We start from the raw sequence: 19,750 nt of genomic DNA on the forward strand, positions 1-19,750 counted from the left end.
ACCTCCCAATCATATCTTTCCTGTATGACAGAAATATAATCCACAGCATGTTATCCCAAAACAACTGTGGTGGAGTGGAGACAGTTGTTTACCTCTTTGCAGTCAGTGGATTTGCTAAGAGTGTGTGGAGGAGGATGCAAGGTTCCTTATCACAGGACCTGAAGATGCTGAGGGAAGACTTACTAAATGGGAAATTATTTGTCACTCCCTCATCTCTGCTGTTCAGGAATTTAGTGTCCAACAACATTAGAGGGCTGTAATGATTCAAGAATGTGGTTCACCACCATCTTCTCCAGTGCAGTTAGGAATGGAATAAAACTTATGAGCCTGCCATAACCATGTTCCACGGCATCTGGTTACACTGTGAGAATGAAGAAGGTGTATTGGACAACAGCATGAGTATTCTCGGGCCAAAATGCTCCACAGCTAACAGTTTGCTTTGCAACATGCACTGTTACAATGCAGATAAATGAAGGGGCACAATAAAATCCTGAACAAACAATTGATCCATTTTCAGTACTCCTTGTTCCAGGATTAATCCTGGCTAGGCCTTGATTTGTTCTGCCCTTTTGAAGCTTTGAAATTCAAATTTTCACACAATTGCCTACAAATTAACCTATAACCCTGTTCCTTTTGAAGGGTGGGAAGAAACTGGAGCACCTGGAAATCCATGCAGGTCACGGGGAGAACGTACAAACTCCTTACCGAGAGTGCAGGATTCAAACCCAGGTCACTGGTGCTGCAATAAAACCAATGGAATTGTTGTCTAAAATGTTATCTCCCTGAAACTATAGCTGACATCAATTTGTATTGCACTGTCATCCCTGATTTCAAAGCAGTGATCCTCACTCTGAAAGCTGAGTGATCATGGACTTTTTCTCATACCAAGCCCTATACACTTGCAAATGATGTATTTTCATAGAGCATAGAACATTACTGCACAGTATAGGCCCTTCGGCCCATGTTGTTGTGCCAAGCTTTCTCAACTTGCTCAACAATCTAAACCTTTCATACCTCACACCCAGAACCCTCTATTTTACTTGCATCCATGTGTCTGACTAAGAGCCTTTTAAATGTCCCTATTGCACTAGCCTCCACCATCATCGCAGGCAATGCATTCCAGCCACCAAATATTCATATATATAAAAAAAATCCCTAATATCTCCTTTAAATTTTTGTCCCTTGTTACGAGCCCAGAGGACACCAAGACAAATGGTTACTTAAACAAGTTGCTTTTAATTATGTTTAAACATGAAAACAGGATCAAATTTTAACTTATTACTATTAACTTAACTAACCTAACTTAACCCCCTTCTAATTCTAAGCACATGTGTATGTAATGTGTGTGTGTAAGTTTAGAAAAGCTCTTTGATTCACAGTCCAATTTCACTTCTCACTTTTCTAAGTTCATTGTTTGCAGGTAATTCTTATACTGTGCTCAGAATTTAACATTTATGAATTTCACAAGGCTTTGGTGCTTGAAAGGTAAATGGTTACCGCTCATGTAAGTTCTAGTCTGTTTTCAGAGAGAGATTTGCTGTTCGCTGGACACAAACTGATTCCTCTTCATCAACCACGTCCATGATTTGCCAAAGAAACTTGCACCATCAGGGTTTTCCAGATGATAACATCTTTCTTTCAGGTCACCACAAGTTCCTTTTTGTTTCTCTTATTTCAAGTGAAACATTAGGCAGCCAGACCTCTCCTCTTGTATGGACCACAAGGGCTTTGACCAGGCTGAACTAAGAACTCACAATCCATCATCAAAATGGGGTTTCCACAAGTTTGCCAGCTTGTCCTGTTCCAGTCCCAGCTGCTGTTGCTGACTGTAAAATTGCAGAACTTAATTCTCTCTCTCGCAGAGAAAAGCCTGTTTTACTCTCTCTGCTTGCCAAACCACATGACCCTCTTAGAGCCTGCAGCTCCAGACCTAATCCTCCCAAGTTCTTTCATCTGTTGCTTTTCAAAACAACAATCCATTAGTGAATTCCCTTGGCCACTCTCCAAAGCTTTTGCAACAGCAATCAGAGTTGGACTGTCGAGCTTGAGCAGAGCTCCAGTATTTTAAATGAATATTTTAAGTGTTTGTATGTGACCTACACTAAAAAACCTGCCACAATTTATCTCCCAAAAACATATCTATGTACAATATAAAACACAACAAAATTTGTCACACTCTTCACCTTGTTCAGATGTTGTCTAGTGTTTGTTCGTCTCACCCTGTGAAAATGGTGTTGGGTGTTCACCCTATCTATGCCTCTCATAATCTTGTAGACCTGTATTAAGTCATCTCTCATTCTTCTTAGCTGTTAACCTTGCCTCATAAGACACGTTCTCCAATCTAGGTAACATATTGGTAAATTTCCTCCACACCCTCTTTAGAGCTTCTACTTTTATACTGAACTAGAAATGCTTACAGTGAAGACTAGAAAGAGAAAAGTGTCCAAACTCAATTGTAGATGCATCTGTACACCAGATCCATGCAAAAAGGACCACAACAACTTGGTAAACACAAAAAGGTTGCATGACGGAACCCTTTGGGTAGAACAGTTAGCATAGCAATTAGCACGGTGCCATTACAGTGCCAGTGACCTGGGTTCGAATCTAGCATTGTCTGTAAGGAGTTTGTACATTCTCCCTGTGACTTGCATAGGTTTCCTCCGGGTGCTCTGGTTTCTTCCCATCCTCCAAAACGTATGGGGTTGTCCGTTAATTTGGGTGTAATGAAGTGACCAGAACTGAACACAATACAGGGAGTCCCCAGGTTATGAACGAGATCCATTCCTACATTTGTCTTTAAGTTGAATTTGTAGAAAAGTCGGAACAGGTACATATGGTTCTTGTTGATTGCTGGTTAGTCAAATGCTTGTCTTAGTACTGTAAAAAAAATTAAAGAAACAGTTCATAAAACAGTCTAGATAGAAAAAAAATCAAGATTAAAAGTAAAAACATACTCTCATTTCATCAATGTCTTGATTGGGGCATTCGTGAGGTAACATTATGCACATGCGCAAATTGGGGGCACAATTTGTTCATAAGTACGAGTTGTCCGTAAGTCGGACATATGTAACCCTCCCTGTATTCCAAGTGTAGCCGAACCAGTTTTATAGAGCTGCAACATTTACCTCAAGGCTCTTCAACTCAATACCCCAACTAATGAAGGCCAGCATACCATAAGTCTTCTTAACTACCCTATCAACCTGCGCGGCAACCTTGAGAGATCTACGAATTTGGACCCCAAGGCCTCTCTGTTCTTCCACACTGTTAAGAATCCTACCATTAATCATGTACTCTGCCTTCAAGTTTGACCTTCCAAAATGCATCAGTTCACACTTAACTGGACTCAACTCCATCTGCCACTTCTGCATTCTGTCTGTATCCTGTTTTAATCCACAACAATCTTAAATTCTATCTACACCACCTCCATCCTTCGTGTCATCTGCAAACTTACTGACCCATCCCTCTACTTCTTTGTCTATGTCTTTAAATAAATTTAATTAAATTTTAATTTTTTAAATATGCTGCATGGCAGAAGCCCAATTACACCCAAATTAATTGACAACCCCGTATGTTTTTGCGGGTGAGAGAAAACTAGAGCACCCGGAGGAAACCTATGCAGGTCACAGGGAGAATGTACAAACTCCTTCAAGACAGTGCTGGATTCAAACCTGGGTCACTGGTGCTTTCATGGCATTGTGCTAACTGTTCCACCCAAAGGGTTCTGTCATGCAACCCTTTTGCATTTGCCAAGTTCTGGTGGTTCTTACTGCATGAATCTTGTGTACAGATGCATTTACAATTGAGTTTGGACACTTTTCTCTTCCTTGACTTTACTGCAAGCACTTCCAGTTCAGTATAAAAGAAGAATCTCATGTTATCTCGTCAGTATTATGTTATAAATGAACCGTCTCAGAGGCAACACTAATTAAACAGAAAAGATGGAGGCAGATATCTCTGGGCTAAACTAATAGCATTAAATTCCATGCAGTAAAAGCAAGTGCATTTGAATTATGGATAAGGTCAGATACTTAAAGGCTTCAGGAAAGATGAAGCTCAGAATGCTACTCACTCAACATAAGTTGTAAATACTGATGCGTGGGCTAAAGTTCAAAGAATTCATTAATGGATTTATATTGCTTGCAGAGATCAAAGGCTTTTACTAATCTCAATAAAAACAATGTGGAAAAAAATTGGACAAAAGAAAGCTAATTTGTCATCTACTTCTGTGAAACCCATGCTGTAGTGTTGCTAAGATGCTGCCTAATAAAAAGCAAGATTTTTTTACTTCTTTGAATAATTTTCAAACAACTGAGACATAAGATATAATCACTAGATGAAGATCTTGTACCCCTTCAGTGCAGTGGTGGTCAGGTGGTGAAACAGACCAGGCAGGATTCCTTGTTATTTAGGAGATAGCTTCCCCCTCCTCATCATTTATGGGTCCTTTGCTGTGCTTTGCAGATGGATGTGTTAGGATCACAGATAAATCTCTGTCCCATAAATCTGAATATAGAAAATTCCAATGAATTTCAATGGGCGGTACGGTTAGCACTATGCTATTACATTGCCAGTGGACTGGGTTAAAATCCTGTGCTGTCTGTAAGGAGTTTGTTTATTCTTCCCATGTCTGCATGGGGTTTCCCTGGGTGCTCTGGTTTCCTCCTACCCTCATAAATGTACAGATTAATTTGGGTGTAATTGAGTGGCATGGGTTTAAATGGCCAGAATCAGCTTTTACCGGGCTGCAAATTAAATAAAAAAGAACCTGCTGGTGCAAGTCTTGAGGCATCGATACCTCTTTCCTGATGGGAGCAGCGAGAATAGAGTATGACCTGGGTGGTGTAGATCCTTAATAAATGATGCTGTTCTCCAATGGCAGCATTCCATGTAAATTTTCTTTATGGTGGGAAGACTTTTACCTGTGATGTGCAGGGATTCAACTCAGATATTATTGCCCCCATACCAGGATGTGATGCAGCTGGTCAGCATACTTTCCACTACACATCCATAGAAGTTTGCCAAGGCTGTTATTTTCATACCAAATCCCCCACAAACTCCTGAGGAAGAAGAGGTGCTGACATGCTTTCTTCACAATGATATTTGTGTGTTAGGTCCAGCAAAAGTTCTCCGAAGTAGTGGGAATTTAAACTTGCTCATCCTCTCTACTCTGATCCTCCAGTGATCACTGGATCATACCTCTCTGAATCTAATGCTGTGTGACCTCACACTTGTGAATCTTCTTCCTGCTGGGAGTAAAGTGAAGAGAGTGTGATTAGTGTGGGATGAGCCAAATAATATGTTGGCTGCTTTTCTGAGGAGGCAGCAGGAGTTATAGATGGAGTTGATGGAGGGGAGGGGAGATAGTCTGACTCACGTTCACAATCCTTCGCGGTCTTAGACGGAGCAGTTCCTGTCCCACACAGTGATGGACCCTGAGGTGCTGAAAGACTGGAGGGTGGCTAAAGTTGTGCTTTGATTTAAGAAAGGGTGCAAGGACAAACATGGGAAATGACAGACTGATGAACTTGACATTAGTTGGGAGGGGGGTAAATTACCAGAGGGAAGCCTGAAGGACAGGATCTACTTGTGTTTGGAAAAGCAAGGAATGATCAGGGATAGTCAGCTTGGCTTTGTGCCTCACAAATTTGGTTGTGTATTTCAAAGAGGTGGCAAAGCACATTTTTGCAGAAGATACGGGGAGTCTATAGAGAGAGACAGATATGTTAAGTGAATGAGCAAGGGTCATCCACTTTGGAAGGAAAAATGGAAGATCAGATTATTATTTACTTGGCAAGCAATTGCAGCATGCTTCCGTACAGAAGGACTTGGGAGAGCTTGTGCATGAATTGCCAAAGGTTGGTTTGCAGGTGAGCAGGCTTTTAAGAAGGCAAATAGAATGTTGGCCTTCATTGCTAGAGGGATTGGATTGAGCACAGGGAGATGATGCAGAAACTTTACAAGTTACTGGTGAGGCCACACCTGGAGTACTGCGTGAAGTTCTCATTTACTTTCTTGAGGAAGGATGTACTGGCTTTGGAGGAGATTCACCAGGTTGATTCCAGAGTTGGGGGTAGGGGGGGTTTAATCTATGAGGAGAGATTAAGTCATATGGGTTTTTACTCGCTGGAATTTAAAAGAATGAAGGGAGGTTGTATAGAAACATATAAAATTATAAAAGGCATAGATAAGATAGAGGTAGGTAAGTTGTTTCCATTGGTGGGGGAGACTAGAACTAGGAGACATAGCCTAAAGATTCAGAGTAGTATAATTAGGATGGAGATGAGGAGGAATTGCTTTTCCCAGAGGGTAGTGAATCTATAGAGTTCATTGCCTATTGAAGCAATGGAGGCTACCTCAGTAAATATATTTAAGGTTAGATAGATTTTTACATAGTGGGAAATTAAGGAATATTATGAAAAGGCAAGTAGGTGGATATGAGCCTATTTATCAGCTCAGCCATGATCTCATTGAATGGTGAAGCAGGCTTGACAGGCCAGATGGCCTACTCCTGCTCTTATTTCTTATTGAGGGCAGGATGTTGTCCTTGTGGACTTTAGAAGGGCCTTTAATAAGGTTCCACATAGTAGGCTTGCCCAGAAAATTAGATTACATGGGATCCAGGACAAGCAACCAATTGGATACAAAATTGGCTTAATGGTAGGAGAAGACAGTCAGTGGTAGTGGAAGGTTGTAACTCACATTGGAGCCTGTTACCAGCGGTGAGCCACAGAGATTACTGTTGCTGCTTGTCATTTATATTGAGGATTTGGATGAGAATTTAATGGTAAGTCAATTTAGAATTATAGGCTCTGGCTCCAGAAGTTGGATAGACTGGATCTTTATTCCCTGGAATGTAGGAGGCTGAGGGGTGATCTTATAATGGTTTATAGACCTTTCAGTGGGATAGGATAGTGAATGGTCACAGACTTTCCAAATCTGGAAGGCACAGGTTTTAGGTGAGAGGGGAAAGATTGAAAAGGGACCTGGCACCTTCCTCACACAGAACGTGCTGCAGAGGAAATAGTAGAATTGGGAAAAATATGACACGAAAACATATGGACAGGTACATGGATAGGAAGGGGTTCAAGCAATATGGGCCGAATGTAGGTAAATAGGTCTAGCTCAGATGGGTAACTTGGTCAGCATGCAGCAGTTGGACTGAAGGGTCTGTTTCTGTGCTTTGTTCTGCCTCTCCATCTATTGTTTCAAATGGCATTCTGATGTATTCAACTTTTGTGTTTGTCAGTAATGGTTTTACTTTTTCATGTCTTCCAGAAAAAGAGCAGAGAGGAGACCTGTGGAGAAGGGAGTGGAGTGGAAATCCTTGAAAACAGGCCATATAATGATGGTCCTGGTGGGTCTGGCCAGTATACACGTAAAGTGTACCACATTGGCATGCACATTCCCAGCTGGTTCCGATCTATCTTGCCGAAAGCTGCACTGCGTGTCGAGGAGGAGTCATGGAACGCCTATCCCTATACCAGAACAAGGTAGAGAAACAACCTCAGGTGGCTTAGTGGAATCCCAACAAATCTTTCATGTTAAAACAAAATAATTAATTTCATGGCTCATTAAAACTTGAAATTAATTAAAATTGCACATTCTATCACATTGTAGAATCCATGATGTTGTAGTTTATAGTACTGTAAGGATGCATCTCTTATGAGTAATTTGAAATATGAGCTATGGAAATTGTTCATGTGAATATATTGCCACTTTCATCCTAGTACAGAGAAACAGCAACTCTACCAATGGTGTTTGTCTGTTCAGCCCATACAGGAGTGAGGCAAATGAAAGAAATATTTTAATATTTTGGTTAAATTTGAATTATTTTAAATTCACCTTTTGTGATTTGAGGCGGTGTGGCTAAATTTGGCTTCTATTTCCTTGCATTTAGTAAATTGCATTTAATCTAATTGAAGTCCTAAATTACAACAGAAATCAAATCAAATTCAGGTGACTAAAATCTATTTCCCTGGTGATTTATTCAAAATAAAGAGACATCTATTGACAGACAAGATGACAACTGCATAGTGGGAATTGTTCGAAGAAGAAACAGAAGTTCAAGATCAATGTATTCCATTTTAAGAAATACTACCTAGCAGCTCAGTTGAGGTTCCTTGCATCTTTCTTTGAGGAGGAGAACCACCTGCTTGGGTGCAAATGGGATTGCATGCTTTGGGAGAGAGAATGGTGAAAGATTTCAGAAACAAATGGCATGTCAGATTAATGGGGAAAAAACAAATAACCCCATACGGAAACATCTGATTAAAATCTGGCACGAGATCAGAGTATTGGAGAGAAAGTGGAAATATCGCTGAAGGTGCCCCTGACTCAGAACGAATTGATGCCCATGAACATGGGTAATAAAATCCTGGAGGTATGGCATCAGCAGGGATCCGATATATTGCGGACTACCTCGAATGGGGCATCTTATGTCCTTCGAGGAGCTAAAAGGTAAATACGATTTGTCTTATGGGTCCTTTGTCCAGTTAAGATTGTTTCTTAAGAGATAAGTGGGGCCCTGAAATGACCTCGCCGAGGAAACGCACCCAAATTTATTTCAAGAATATACTTGGTACTCCAAGGTGAAAGCCCTAAACAAGGGCTGCACAGATCAAGAGAGAGATGGGAGTCAGACCTAGGCATCACAATTGACGAGAGATGTTGGTCAGACTAGTGTAGAGACGGTGAGACAACAGTGATTAATTCTAGATACAGACTGGTTCACTATTACTTTCTGCATCAGCTCTACCTCTCAGCACAAAAGATTCACAAGGCAAAATCAGAGGAGCTGGAGACGTGCATCAGGTATGGAGTGGAACTGGGAAAATTTATTCACGCAACTTGGTCCTGCGCAAAGGTAGCCCCATTTTGGCATGATTTGACCGATTATACTAACCAGGATAACAAAAGTAACCTTTCCGCTGGACCCAATGTTGTATCTGCTAGGGAACGTTATGGATATTAGTGACAAATGAATCAAATTCAATTTGTATTTATAGCTTTGTCCATAGGAAAAAAAATGTATAGCGATAACCTATAAATCTGACTCCCCTCTTCTTATCAGTAGGTGGACTACCGAGATGCAAAGCTAGATTCCCATGGAAAAAAAAATCACATAGAATCTTAGAAACCAACATAGCACCTTTATCAACCATATCTGACTTACATGGGAACACAACTGTAGCCACACCCCGATTTAAAAAAATTACCAATAGGGGGATTAACAAAAGAAATTACATAAGAGGCCTGCATGGTCACTCGTCAGAAGTGCCAACACCATACCCAGCCTCTTCCTTTATTTTTTCTCCCTTTTTTTGTTTTCTTTTAAGGGGATGGTTCTGTAATATTAAAAAAAAAGACTGATATATTCTAGTAATGGGAAAAGCCAGGGGGTAACTCTATAGAGAACCCTGAATGCGAGGGCTGAATTAGAGCATGTGAAGGGTATAGGGAGCCAGCAACAGGTGAGGGTGCCAAGAGTATAAAAAAGTGTATGGGAGCCACTTAAAAAATCAAGGATCACAAGAAAGCCCTGACAGACAGATTAAAGCAATTCCAAGGGGTACTATTATTAAAGTCAAAAGAATATCCGGAGAAAGAGTGGGAGCAAGGGTGTTTGGAGCTAGAAGGTGAAGGTTAGGTTCTAAATTAAGACTTTTAATTTATATTAACAGAGGAAACAGACTTTATAGTCGGTGAATTCAGTACAGGGATAAGTGAAAGATTAATGCTGGTCTCTGTAATTAGGAGGTACTCAGTGCAGCCTTAACAGTGAATAAATCCCCAGGATCAGATGGGATTTATCCCAGGTTGCTACAGGAGGCAAGAGAAAAGACTGCTGAGGGTCTGGCTGAGAGTTTGAAATCTTTGCTGGACACAAGTGGGGGAATCAGAGGAGTAGAGGCAACATGCATGGTCCCCTTTTCAGGAAAGGCAGTGGGGAGAATCCTCTTTACTAAACAGCTGTGAGGCACACACTGCTCAACAATTTTTTTCAGAAGGTTTGCTTCCTGAAAAATAAATTGGGTTACGATAGACAACTTCAAGCTGAACACAAAGATGTTTCTCCAATTTCTTATCTCGTAGGAAGTTAGAGAAACATTAAATTAACTTTTATTGAATTTAGCATGCTTAATTGCATAATGATGTTGACAACATTGTGTTAGTTCAGCTGATCTAAAAATGTTATGCCACTGATTTTTGTTTGGACTTAGCACCTAATGCCTTATGTCAATGACCAACAATAGTTGGCCAACATTGATGAATTCCAGTTGCCCTGATACCGCTTTTCCATGGTCGCACTGTCCAGTGAAACCTTCCACCGTGCTTGTCACTGACTGCACCAAGATCAGCAGGAAAGAAAATCAAGTGCAAATGCAGAAAATGAAATTTCAATGACATGTTGCATTTCATGGTTTTGTAGGTTTGAAGTAGACTTACAATATGACAGGAAATTTTAAAAATAGGTTATATCTCAAAATTGGTGCATGATGGGAAAATTTTTAAGGTGATTTTTGTGATCAGCATCCAAAATCCATAAAATACACCCCATAGGCGTTCAGGAAGAACTTCATTGTCTAGTGACATCATTGGGAGGGAAGATGTGAGACAAAATCCTGATAGAGAGGATTCATGATTACTTGGAAAAGCAAGGACTGATCTGAGCCATGGAACATGGCTTTCTCAAGGGCAAATGCTGATTGAAATTTTTGAAGAGGTAACAGTAGATTGAGGAAGGCATAGCAGTAGATGTGGTTGACATGGACTTCAGTAAGGCCTTTGAAAAGTCACATGGCAAACCAGTCCATATTTGGTTTACATTTGCAGCCAGAGGGTGATGGTACAGAGCTTTTTCTGTAATGGAATGGCTGTGACTCGCGATGTCCCACAAGGATCAGTGCCAGGACCCTCACTGTTTGTTAATAAAGTGAAAGTTTGAGCCAAGATTAGTACTTTTGCAGATAACAAGATTGGTGGAGTTGATAGACCATAAGACATAGGAGCAGAAATATGCTATTCAGCCCATTGAGTCTGCCTTCTATGTAATCGTGAGCTGATCTATTTTCCCACTCAGCCCCACTGCCCAGCCTTTTCCCCATAACCTTTGATACCCTGGCTAATCAAGAACCTATCAATCTCTCCTTTTCTTTTTCAATATTTTTATTTACATATGATCCCTGTAATCCACCTCTCTGCTTCCTGTCAATCAGCCAATACTCTACTCACGCTAGTATGTTTCCTGATATAATCTATGTGCTCTTGTTGTTAAATAGCCTCATGTGTGACACCTTGTCAAAGGTCTTCTGAAAATTGAAATGCACGACAATCACTGCATCTCCTTTATCTAGCCTACTTGTCACTTCTTCAAAGAATTCCAATAGGTTTGTAAGCAGGATTTTTCCTTTAGGAAACCATGCTGGATTTGGCCCATCATGTCCTGTGCTTCCAAGTACTCTGTAACCTCCTCCTTGACAATTGACTCCAACAGTCCAAAGAATTAGCAGAGTTAAGTTGAGCCAGACAATCTGCATTGAACTAAACCTTGTCCCACTTCAGCTTTAGCTGTGTCCTGCACACAACCTTGAAGTTGTTCCTGTTCTCAACCAGCCAGCCCATCCAGACACTCAGTAGCAGCGACTGGTTCCACCCAAAACGCGCAGGCATGAGACTGCGACAGGTGGTCCATTAAATCAGAGATAGGTGTAAAATTAGAAAGTACTTGGATTTTCATTTATCGATATTTTGAAAGGATTGGTGTCTTCAGTTTTATCCCTCACTCAAAGGTGCCAAAAAAAAGATTATTTATTATCACAGAGCCATTCATGTAAGCCCTCTGTGTTCAGAAATGCTTCCATGACAATAATGTCTGGACCTCAAAGGTTCACTGCCATATATTTCTCTATTACTCTTTCGAGTCATAGTTATACATCACAGAAACAAGCCATTCAGCCCAACCCATCCATGCTGCCCCAGTTCTCCATTGCACTTAGCCTTATATGCCTGCACTTGACCTATATCCTTCTAAACATTTCCTATTTCATCTCTCTGTCCAACTGTCCTTTAAATGTTTTAATTGCCTCTGCCTCTCCCACTTCCTTTTCCACACACCATAACTTACTGTATGAAAATGCTGTCCCTCATATCTCTTTTACATCTTCCCCTCTCACTTTAAACCTGTGCCCTCAGGATTTAGTTTCCCTTATGATGTACCATCAATAATCACTAAAAGCTGATATTGTGAAGCTATCAGGCTTTTATTAACTAAATACAGGAACTACCATCAACCTGATCGAAGCAAAGAGAAAGGGGAACATGCAAGGGGCTATGGGTAGGATCAGTCTCAGGAGGTGTGTCCAGCCGGCAGCAGCCTATCGTGACATTACAGTGGTTTACCATATTCACCCCTCATTTTTAAGAAGGGTCCTGCGGGGTGAGAAAAAAGGTGAAACAATTATACATATATACATTTTACAGGTTAAGTCTATCAGGGAGTCTCCTCTGCCACAGCAAGCAACGTGGCAATGGTTGGGGTGCTGCAGTAGTGTCCTGACCAGCTTGTGAAGTTGGCCTATTAACAGTTTGTCAAGGGGCGGGGGACAGGTGGGGTGGTGGGGGAGTGTAGAGCTAGTTCATCTTTGGCGACAACAGTGGCCAGGGGTAGGGGGTGATCAGCTGCATGTTCCAGGACCCTTATGTGGGAGGGGGTGTCTGTTGAAAGTCAGTGGTAGTCAGGTAGACCCCTGATGGAGCAAGGACCAGGATTGAGACCGTGTCTTTGCGCCTGTCAGGAAAACCAAGGTAGGCATACTGGGGGTTACGAGAAGAAGGTGGACCATCTCAACCAATGGGACAGTCTTAGATTGCCTGATGTGCTTCCGGAGCAGGACTGGTCCTGAGGAGGTAAGCCTGGTGGGCAGCGTAGTCCCTGATGCAGACTTCCTAGGGAAAGTAAGCATCCATTTGTGAGGAATGTTGTTGGTGGCCATACATAAAAGTGATCGGACGGAGTGGAGTGCATCTGGGAGGACTTTTTGCCTTTGGGAGACAGAGATGCTCTGTGACTTCAGAGCCAGGAGAATGGTCTTCCATACTGTGGCATTCTCCCTTTCTGCTTACCCTTTACCCCAGAGGATTATAGCTGGTGGTCCTGTTCATGGCCATGGCCCTGGCCAGTAGGTACTGCTGCAACTCATCACTCATGAATGATGTACTACGGTCACTGTGGATGAAGCCAGGGTACACAAAGAGAGTGAAGATATTCTGGAAAGCCTTGATAACTGTAGCCATGGTAAAATCTGGGCAAAGAATAAAGGGGAAATGGGACTATTCATCAATGATGGTAAACATTTTGGTTGGAGGAGGGGAAGGGTTCGAAGGGGTGAGTAGCCTTGATCAGATGCACTTTGTCCAGACAATAGAATTGGGGTTTGCATTCGGCACAGACCTGACAGTTTTTAGTCTAATCTGGACTTACTCAATGGTAAATTCTGAGATCTTTTTAAAAATATTTTATTTATTAAAGATATATAATGTCAAGAATTAAGAATACTATACCATAGGAACATAATAAAATGATAACAAATATATGCCAAAACTCCAAATTTGAAAATTAAAAACTAAAAAAACTAACTACTACAAATAACGCACCATCCCCCTAAACTAATCTAATCCCAAAACAAAAATATATGATATTTCATTATTCCGAGATTTGATAAAATGGAAAAATTGATTAACTCTGGGGTAACAAAGGTCATTGTGAAGAGCCTGCAATTTGTCCATTTAAACACTAGCACAAATTCCTCGGGAAAGAGCATCCGGGTGCTTGTTAAGTTTGCTGGGCCGGTAGAGAATGTCATAATTGTAAATGGACAGTTCGATTCTCCACCTGAGGATCTTATCATTCTTGATTTTGCCTCTTTGCTTATTATTAAACATGAATGCTACCTCTCACTAATCTGTGAACTGTTTCTATGCAAGATAGTGCCTCCAGTGGTGTACAGCCTCCACAATGGCATGGGCTGCTTCTTGATGGAGGAGTGGTGAATTTCAGGGCCTTGGAGGGTTCGTGAGAAAAAGGCGACAGGTCTGCTTAATTGAGTGTGGTAGCCAGGGCAAAGTCAGATGCATTGCTCTCCACTTGATGCGATGTGGACTTGTCTAAGGTATGCATAGTTGCCTTGGCAATTTCATCTTTGATGCTGTTGATGGCTGCTTGGGCTTCTGCTGATGTGGTAACTTTGACCAATGGGTGAATCTTGTCTGCATAGTTGAGAGCCAATGAGCGTAGTATGATAAGAACCCGACGTACCTCTTCAGAGCCTTGAGGGTATGTGGGAGGGATAGCTCCATCAGCAGACACATGGTCCGAGTCGGGGCCGATGAGACCGTTCTCAACAATGCAGCCAAGGATGGCTAGCCATGCTGTCTGGAACACACACTTATCCTCGTTATAAGTAAGGTTCATGCATTTTGCTGCCAGGAGGAACTTGCAGAAATTCGCATCATGATTCTGCAGGTCGTGGCCGCAGATAATAATGTTATCTAGATATAGGAACGTGGCCTGTAGATTGTGGAGGCCTGCCATGCAGTCCATCTCCCGCTGGAAGACGGAGACCCCATTCATGACACCTAATGGGAGCCGGAGGAAGCAGCCATCCGTCTTGAATGCTGTATACTGACAGTCCTCTGGGCGGATCAGGAGCTGGTGATATTCCGACTTCAGGTCAGTCATGGAGAATACCCGATATTGTGCAATCTGGTTGACCATATTGGATATGCAGGGAAGAGGGAACGCATCGAGCTGCATATACCAGTTGATGGTCTGGCTGTAATCTATGACCATCCTATTCTTATCCCCATTTTTTCAGCTGGGCCCTCCAAGGGCTATTACATGATGTCTTTGCCCAATAAGTGCTGAACCTCCATCTTAATGAACACCCTGTCAGCGGCCTGGTGGCCACCGGCTTGCAATTAGGTGAGGTTGGAAAACAGCGGAGGGGGGTTGACCTTGAGGATTGAGAGACCATACATCGCCGGCAAGGGGCTGGCTGTCTGTGAACTGTTCATTGCAGATGGTAGCGGGGGAGGGGCCCATCGAAGTGCAAAGTGACTTTCTGAAATTGGCACTCGGAATCCAGTAGTAAGGGGGCACAGAGTTGAGGCATAATGAGCAGTCTGAAGCGTTTATACACTACACCTCCATTAATGAGGGTCACTATGCAGGCCCCCAGGGTGGCTGCCATGTATGGATTGGACACATGATATCCTGTGTTTGGCGGCCCGTACTTTAAGGGACTGTCTTTTAGCAATATCGGGGTGGATAAAGCTTTCTGTACACCCTCAGTTGATATCGTGCCTGTTTACCTGGACGTCCATCATGGACCTGGCGAGTTTGTGCAGGGCCTCCTGGTTCAGGGTGATGGAGGCCAGTGTGGATTCATTGTCTGAGTCTGATGGGTCATCCTACAACCGAGATGGCTGCCCTCGGCCCCAAGATGGCCAGCCTTGACTCCTTGTATCATATGCCTGGGAAGATGGCATTTGGTGCTCAGTTCAAAATGGCGGCCCTCATGATTCACACTTGGCGTTGCTGGAGTGCAGGGAAGATGGCACCAGTCACACTGCTCAGAGTGGCAACTGTCTGCATGTGGCACTGCTGGATCTTGTAGATGGTTTGGATTGGCAAACTTTGGCATAATGCCCCTTTTTCTGGCACCTGGCGTGCACTGCATCCTTTGCAGGGCAGTGTTTCCTCAGATGCTGACCCTACCTGCAAAAGTAACACTTGAAGAGATCTCCCGTAATGGTGGCCGAGGTCCAGTCACTCACGGGGTGGAATGATGCCCCGTTCCAGGATAACGGTACCCACGGTGACCAAGTGGCAGAGTAGTCATCTGAGTTCTGGAGGACCATCTCCAGTGTCTCTAAGTTCAACCATCCTTTGCACGTTGGGAACCTTTTGCTCCAATAGCCATTGACGTCTGTACCTGGAACAGATATCGGCCATGTGCGCATCTCTGATGAGCTCCTCTGCGTTCTGGGTGGCCGACCTGGCCTTACAGTGACACGCCCTATCACAGGATCAGCAGGGCCCGCAAATACTCAGCACTTGACTCACCAGGTCGTTGTTTTCTGGTGGGCAGTAGATGCCCGGCATGACCTCATTTAGCTTCCTGCGATATTGGTTTTTGAGGGTCTCCAAAAATTTTGTTGGTGTTGGTGACCAAACCAATTGAATTTTCTACCCTCCCCTCTGACACTGGGGAGCAACTCCCGCAGCACCCTGCCTCATTGGTTACATAACGACCCTGTTTGGTCAGGGGTGAGGGGACTGGAGTTGTGTTATCATTGAATTTGACTATGTGCCATTACTAGCATTTGGAAGGCACTAGTGTATATATTGACCCACTTTATTAGTATTTTTTTTAATCATGTTTTTATACTAATAACATGTTCATAGAGTTATTGATTGTCTCATGATTGGTGAGTGGTGTGACCTCTGACCTCCAAGGGGTGGATTGCATTGGGAAAGGTTGTGGCTGTCATGTGAGAGCACTGCCTCCTACCTAGTTGGAGGACACACCAGCTGCCAATCAAGGTTTGGTTCTGCCCCACCCATTTGTGCACCTCTTGCTGTTGGATCCATGTAAATTACCTGGACTGGACTCTCCAACCTGCCTGTTTTTGGCCTTGGGCCATTGGCTGTTCTAATTGGATTAACCCTCCTAGCAAGCTTGTGGAAAACCCTATTTTGGAAGATGGGTTGTGAGTGATTAGTTCAGCCTAGTCAAAGCCCTTGTGGTTCATTCAAGAAGCTGTTTAATGTTTCTCTTGGAATCAGAGAAACAAAAAGGCACTCTGTGGTGACCTGAAAGAAAGAGGTTATTATCTGGAGAACCCTGATGGGGCAAGTTTCTTTGGAAAGACACTGAAGTGGCTGATTAAAAAAGGAATCAGTTGTGGATATCAGCGTACAACAAATCTCTCTCTGAAAACCGGCAAGAACCTTCCTGAGAGGTAAACATTTACCTTTGAAGTACCAAAGTCTAGTGAATTTTATAAATGCTAAATTCTGTGCAAAGTATAAGAATTGCCTGCAACCAGTGAACTTGGAGGAATGAGAAGTGAGATTGGACTGTGAATCAAAGAACATTTCTGAACTTACACACACACACACACACACACACACACACACACCCCCCACACACACCCCACACACACACACACCCCCCACACACACCCCACACACACACACACCCCACACACACCCCACACACACACACACCCCACACACACCCCACACACACACACACACCCCACACACACCCCACACACACCCCACACACACCCCACACACACCCCACACACACACACACACCCCACACACACCCCCACACACCCACACACACACACCCACACACACACACACCCACACACACCCCCACACACACACACACCCCCACACCCACACACACACCCACACACACACACCCCCCCACACACACACACACCCCCACACCCACACACACACACACACCCACACACACACCCACACACCCCAACACCCACACACACACCCCCACACCCACACACACACACACCCCCCCACACACACACCCCCCCACACACACACACCCCCCCACACACACACACACACACCCCCACACACACACACACACACCCCCCCCACACACACAAACACACACACACACACACACACACACACACACACACACACACACACGCTTAGAAGGGGGCTGTTAGGTTAGTTAAGTCAATAGAAATAAGTTAAAGTGTGATTCTGCTTTCATGTTTAAAGATAATTAAAAGTAACTTGTTGTAATCATTTGGGATCCTCTGGGCTCATAACAATGTAAATTAATATGGAGCAGTCTTGAAATGACCAAGGAGGTTCAGTAGGGATAATGTTTGATGCTGAATATCATAACCACAATGAATTTAACCTTTAAGATCATATGAAATTCCTTTTTTTTAATCAGCCCACTTCAGTGTCTTGACGAAGAAAATTGTCCCATCAGGGACTCCTCAAATAGTTACAGTGCTGGGCATCAATGTACATTCAGAATAAAAACAAGTGACCAAACCCTATTCAATAAGAGGTGAAGCAAAATTAGCAGAAGCTCTTCATAAGCCTTTAGATAAAGAGAAAGCAAGAGACAACAGAGGAATCAGTCGCGACTCACTGATGATGCTTCCAGACATGCAAGGAGCAGGCAGCAGGAAGCAGAACACTACCACTGATTTGTATTACTGTTTACTAAATTGTGGTAACATTTGATGCTGAGTGCCATGGGTTTTTTGTTTCAACCATGCAGTCAACCACTGATGGGTCCTCCTGCAACCGAGATGGCTGCCCTCGGCCCCAAGATGGCCAGCCTTGACTCCTTGTATCATATGCCTGGGAAGATGGGTATTCTGCTAGTATCAGAATAAAAACGAGACGATTTAACTTTAGACTTGTGACCTCTATGGACCACTTTAAATTCCAACAAACAGTGTCGTGCACAAAGGGAGGTAAGTATAATCAAATTACAAATGGAGACCCAAACCTCATCAGAGAATGAATGATTCATATCCTGCTCCCAGTTTTCTTGACTTTAATTAATGAGGCTATTCTTAAATCAAGCAAATAATTATATATGAGATATTAAGCTTTATGAGAAAGTTATAAATCAAAAAGTATATCAAGGATGTTCACCTCAGGGATTGCAGTAAAGTTAGGGAATCTGAGACTGAACAAAATGTCTAATTTGTAAATATCTAAAAAATGAGTATTAGGTCAGTTAAATTTTATCACCAATTGTTCAAATGAAGCAAAATTATTACAAATAAAAAGGTCTTTAGAAACATTTAATCCCACATCTGTACCAGTCATTAAAGGCAGTATCTTGCAAAGAAGATTGGATATAATAGAACTGGCAAGAGAGAAGCTCTGAAATCCAAAAACATTCTAAATTGTTCCCATACTCTCAAACAATGTTTAATGATTGAATTATCAATTAGTTTATTTAAAGAAGTAGATAAAAAAAGACCCTAAAATTGACAACAGGATAGTATTCTTAGTAAAATTCAGTTCCATCTCTTCCCATAAAGGGCGGTCAACTCGATTATCAAAATGTAGCAAAAGAATCAAATTACGTATATTGATTGCCCAATAATAAAATCTAAAATTAGGAAATGCCAGTTCACCATCCCTTTTAGCTTTTTGAAGATGAACTTTATTTAAGTGAGGGTATTTTTGCTTGCCATATATAGGAAGATATAAGTGAATCGAGTGAGTTGAAAAAGGATTTGGGAATGAAAATTGGTAAAGATTGGAAAAAATACAAAAATTTGGTAAAATTTTCATTTTAATAGAATTGATGTGACCAATCATGGAAATAGATAAAGGTGAGTATCTCAATAACAATAATTTAATCTGATTTAATAGAGACATTTTCCTTAAAAAGATATTTATAAACTCCTAGTAATTATAATACCAAGATAGGTAAATTGATCCTTCAGAATCTTAAAAGGAAAATTAGAATATCTTGGTATAAAACCATTTAAAGGTAAAAGTTCACTTTTATGCAGATTCAAATTATACCTCGAAAACTGACTAACTAATATGAGATAGCAAAGCTAATATGCTTGGTAAAGAAATATCTGGATTAGATACAAAAAGCAAAAGATCACCTGCATAGAAGGAAACCTTGTGTTCAATGCCATTCCAAAGGATCCCAGT

General features: G+C 42.2%; 1 protein-coding gene across 17 annotated transcripts in view; it reads left to right on the forward strand.

Moving 5' to 3' along the window:
* LOC138761425 (membrane-associated phosphatidylinositol transfer protein 2) overlaps positions 1-19,750 on the forward strand; it is a 331,314-nt gene that overhangs the window by 209,415 nt on the left and 102,149 nt on the right. For all 17 annotated transcript variants that reach the window (XM_069933525.1, XM_069933533.1, XM_069933526.1 and 14 more), the window contains one exon: positions 7,276-7,490. In XM_069933525.1, the coding sequence (XP_069789626.1) occupies positions 7,276-7,490 (215 nt within the window). The remainder of the gene's footprint in view (positions 1-7,275; positions 7,491-19,750) is intronic.

Source organism: Narcine bancroftii, chromosome 4 (assembly GCF_036971445.1).
Source record: "Narcine bancroftii isolate sNarBan1 chromosome 4, sNarBan1.hap1, whole genome shotgun sequence".
Lineage (NCBI taxonomy): Eukaryota > Metazoa > Chordata > Chondrichthyes > Torpediniformes > Narcinidae > Narcine > Narcine bancroftii.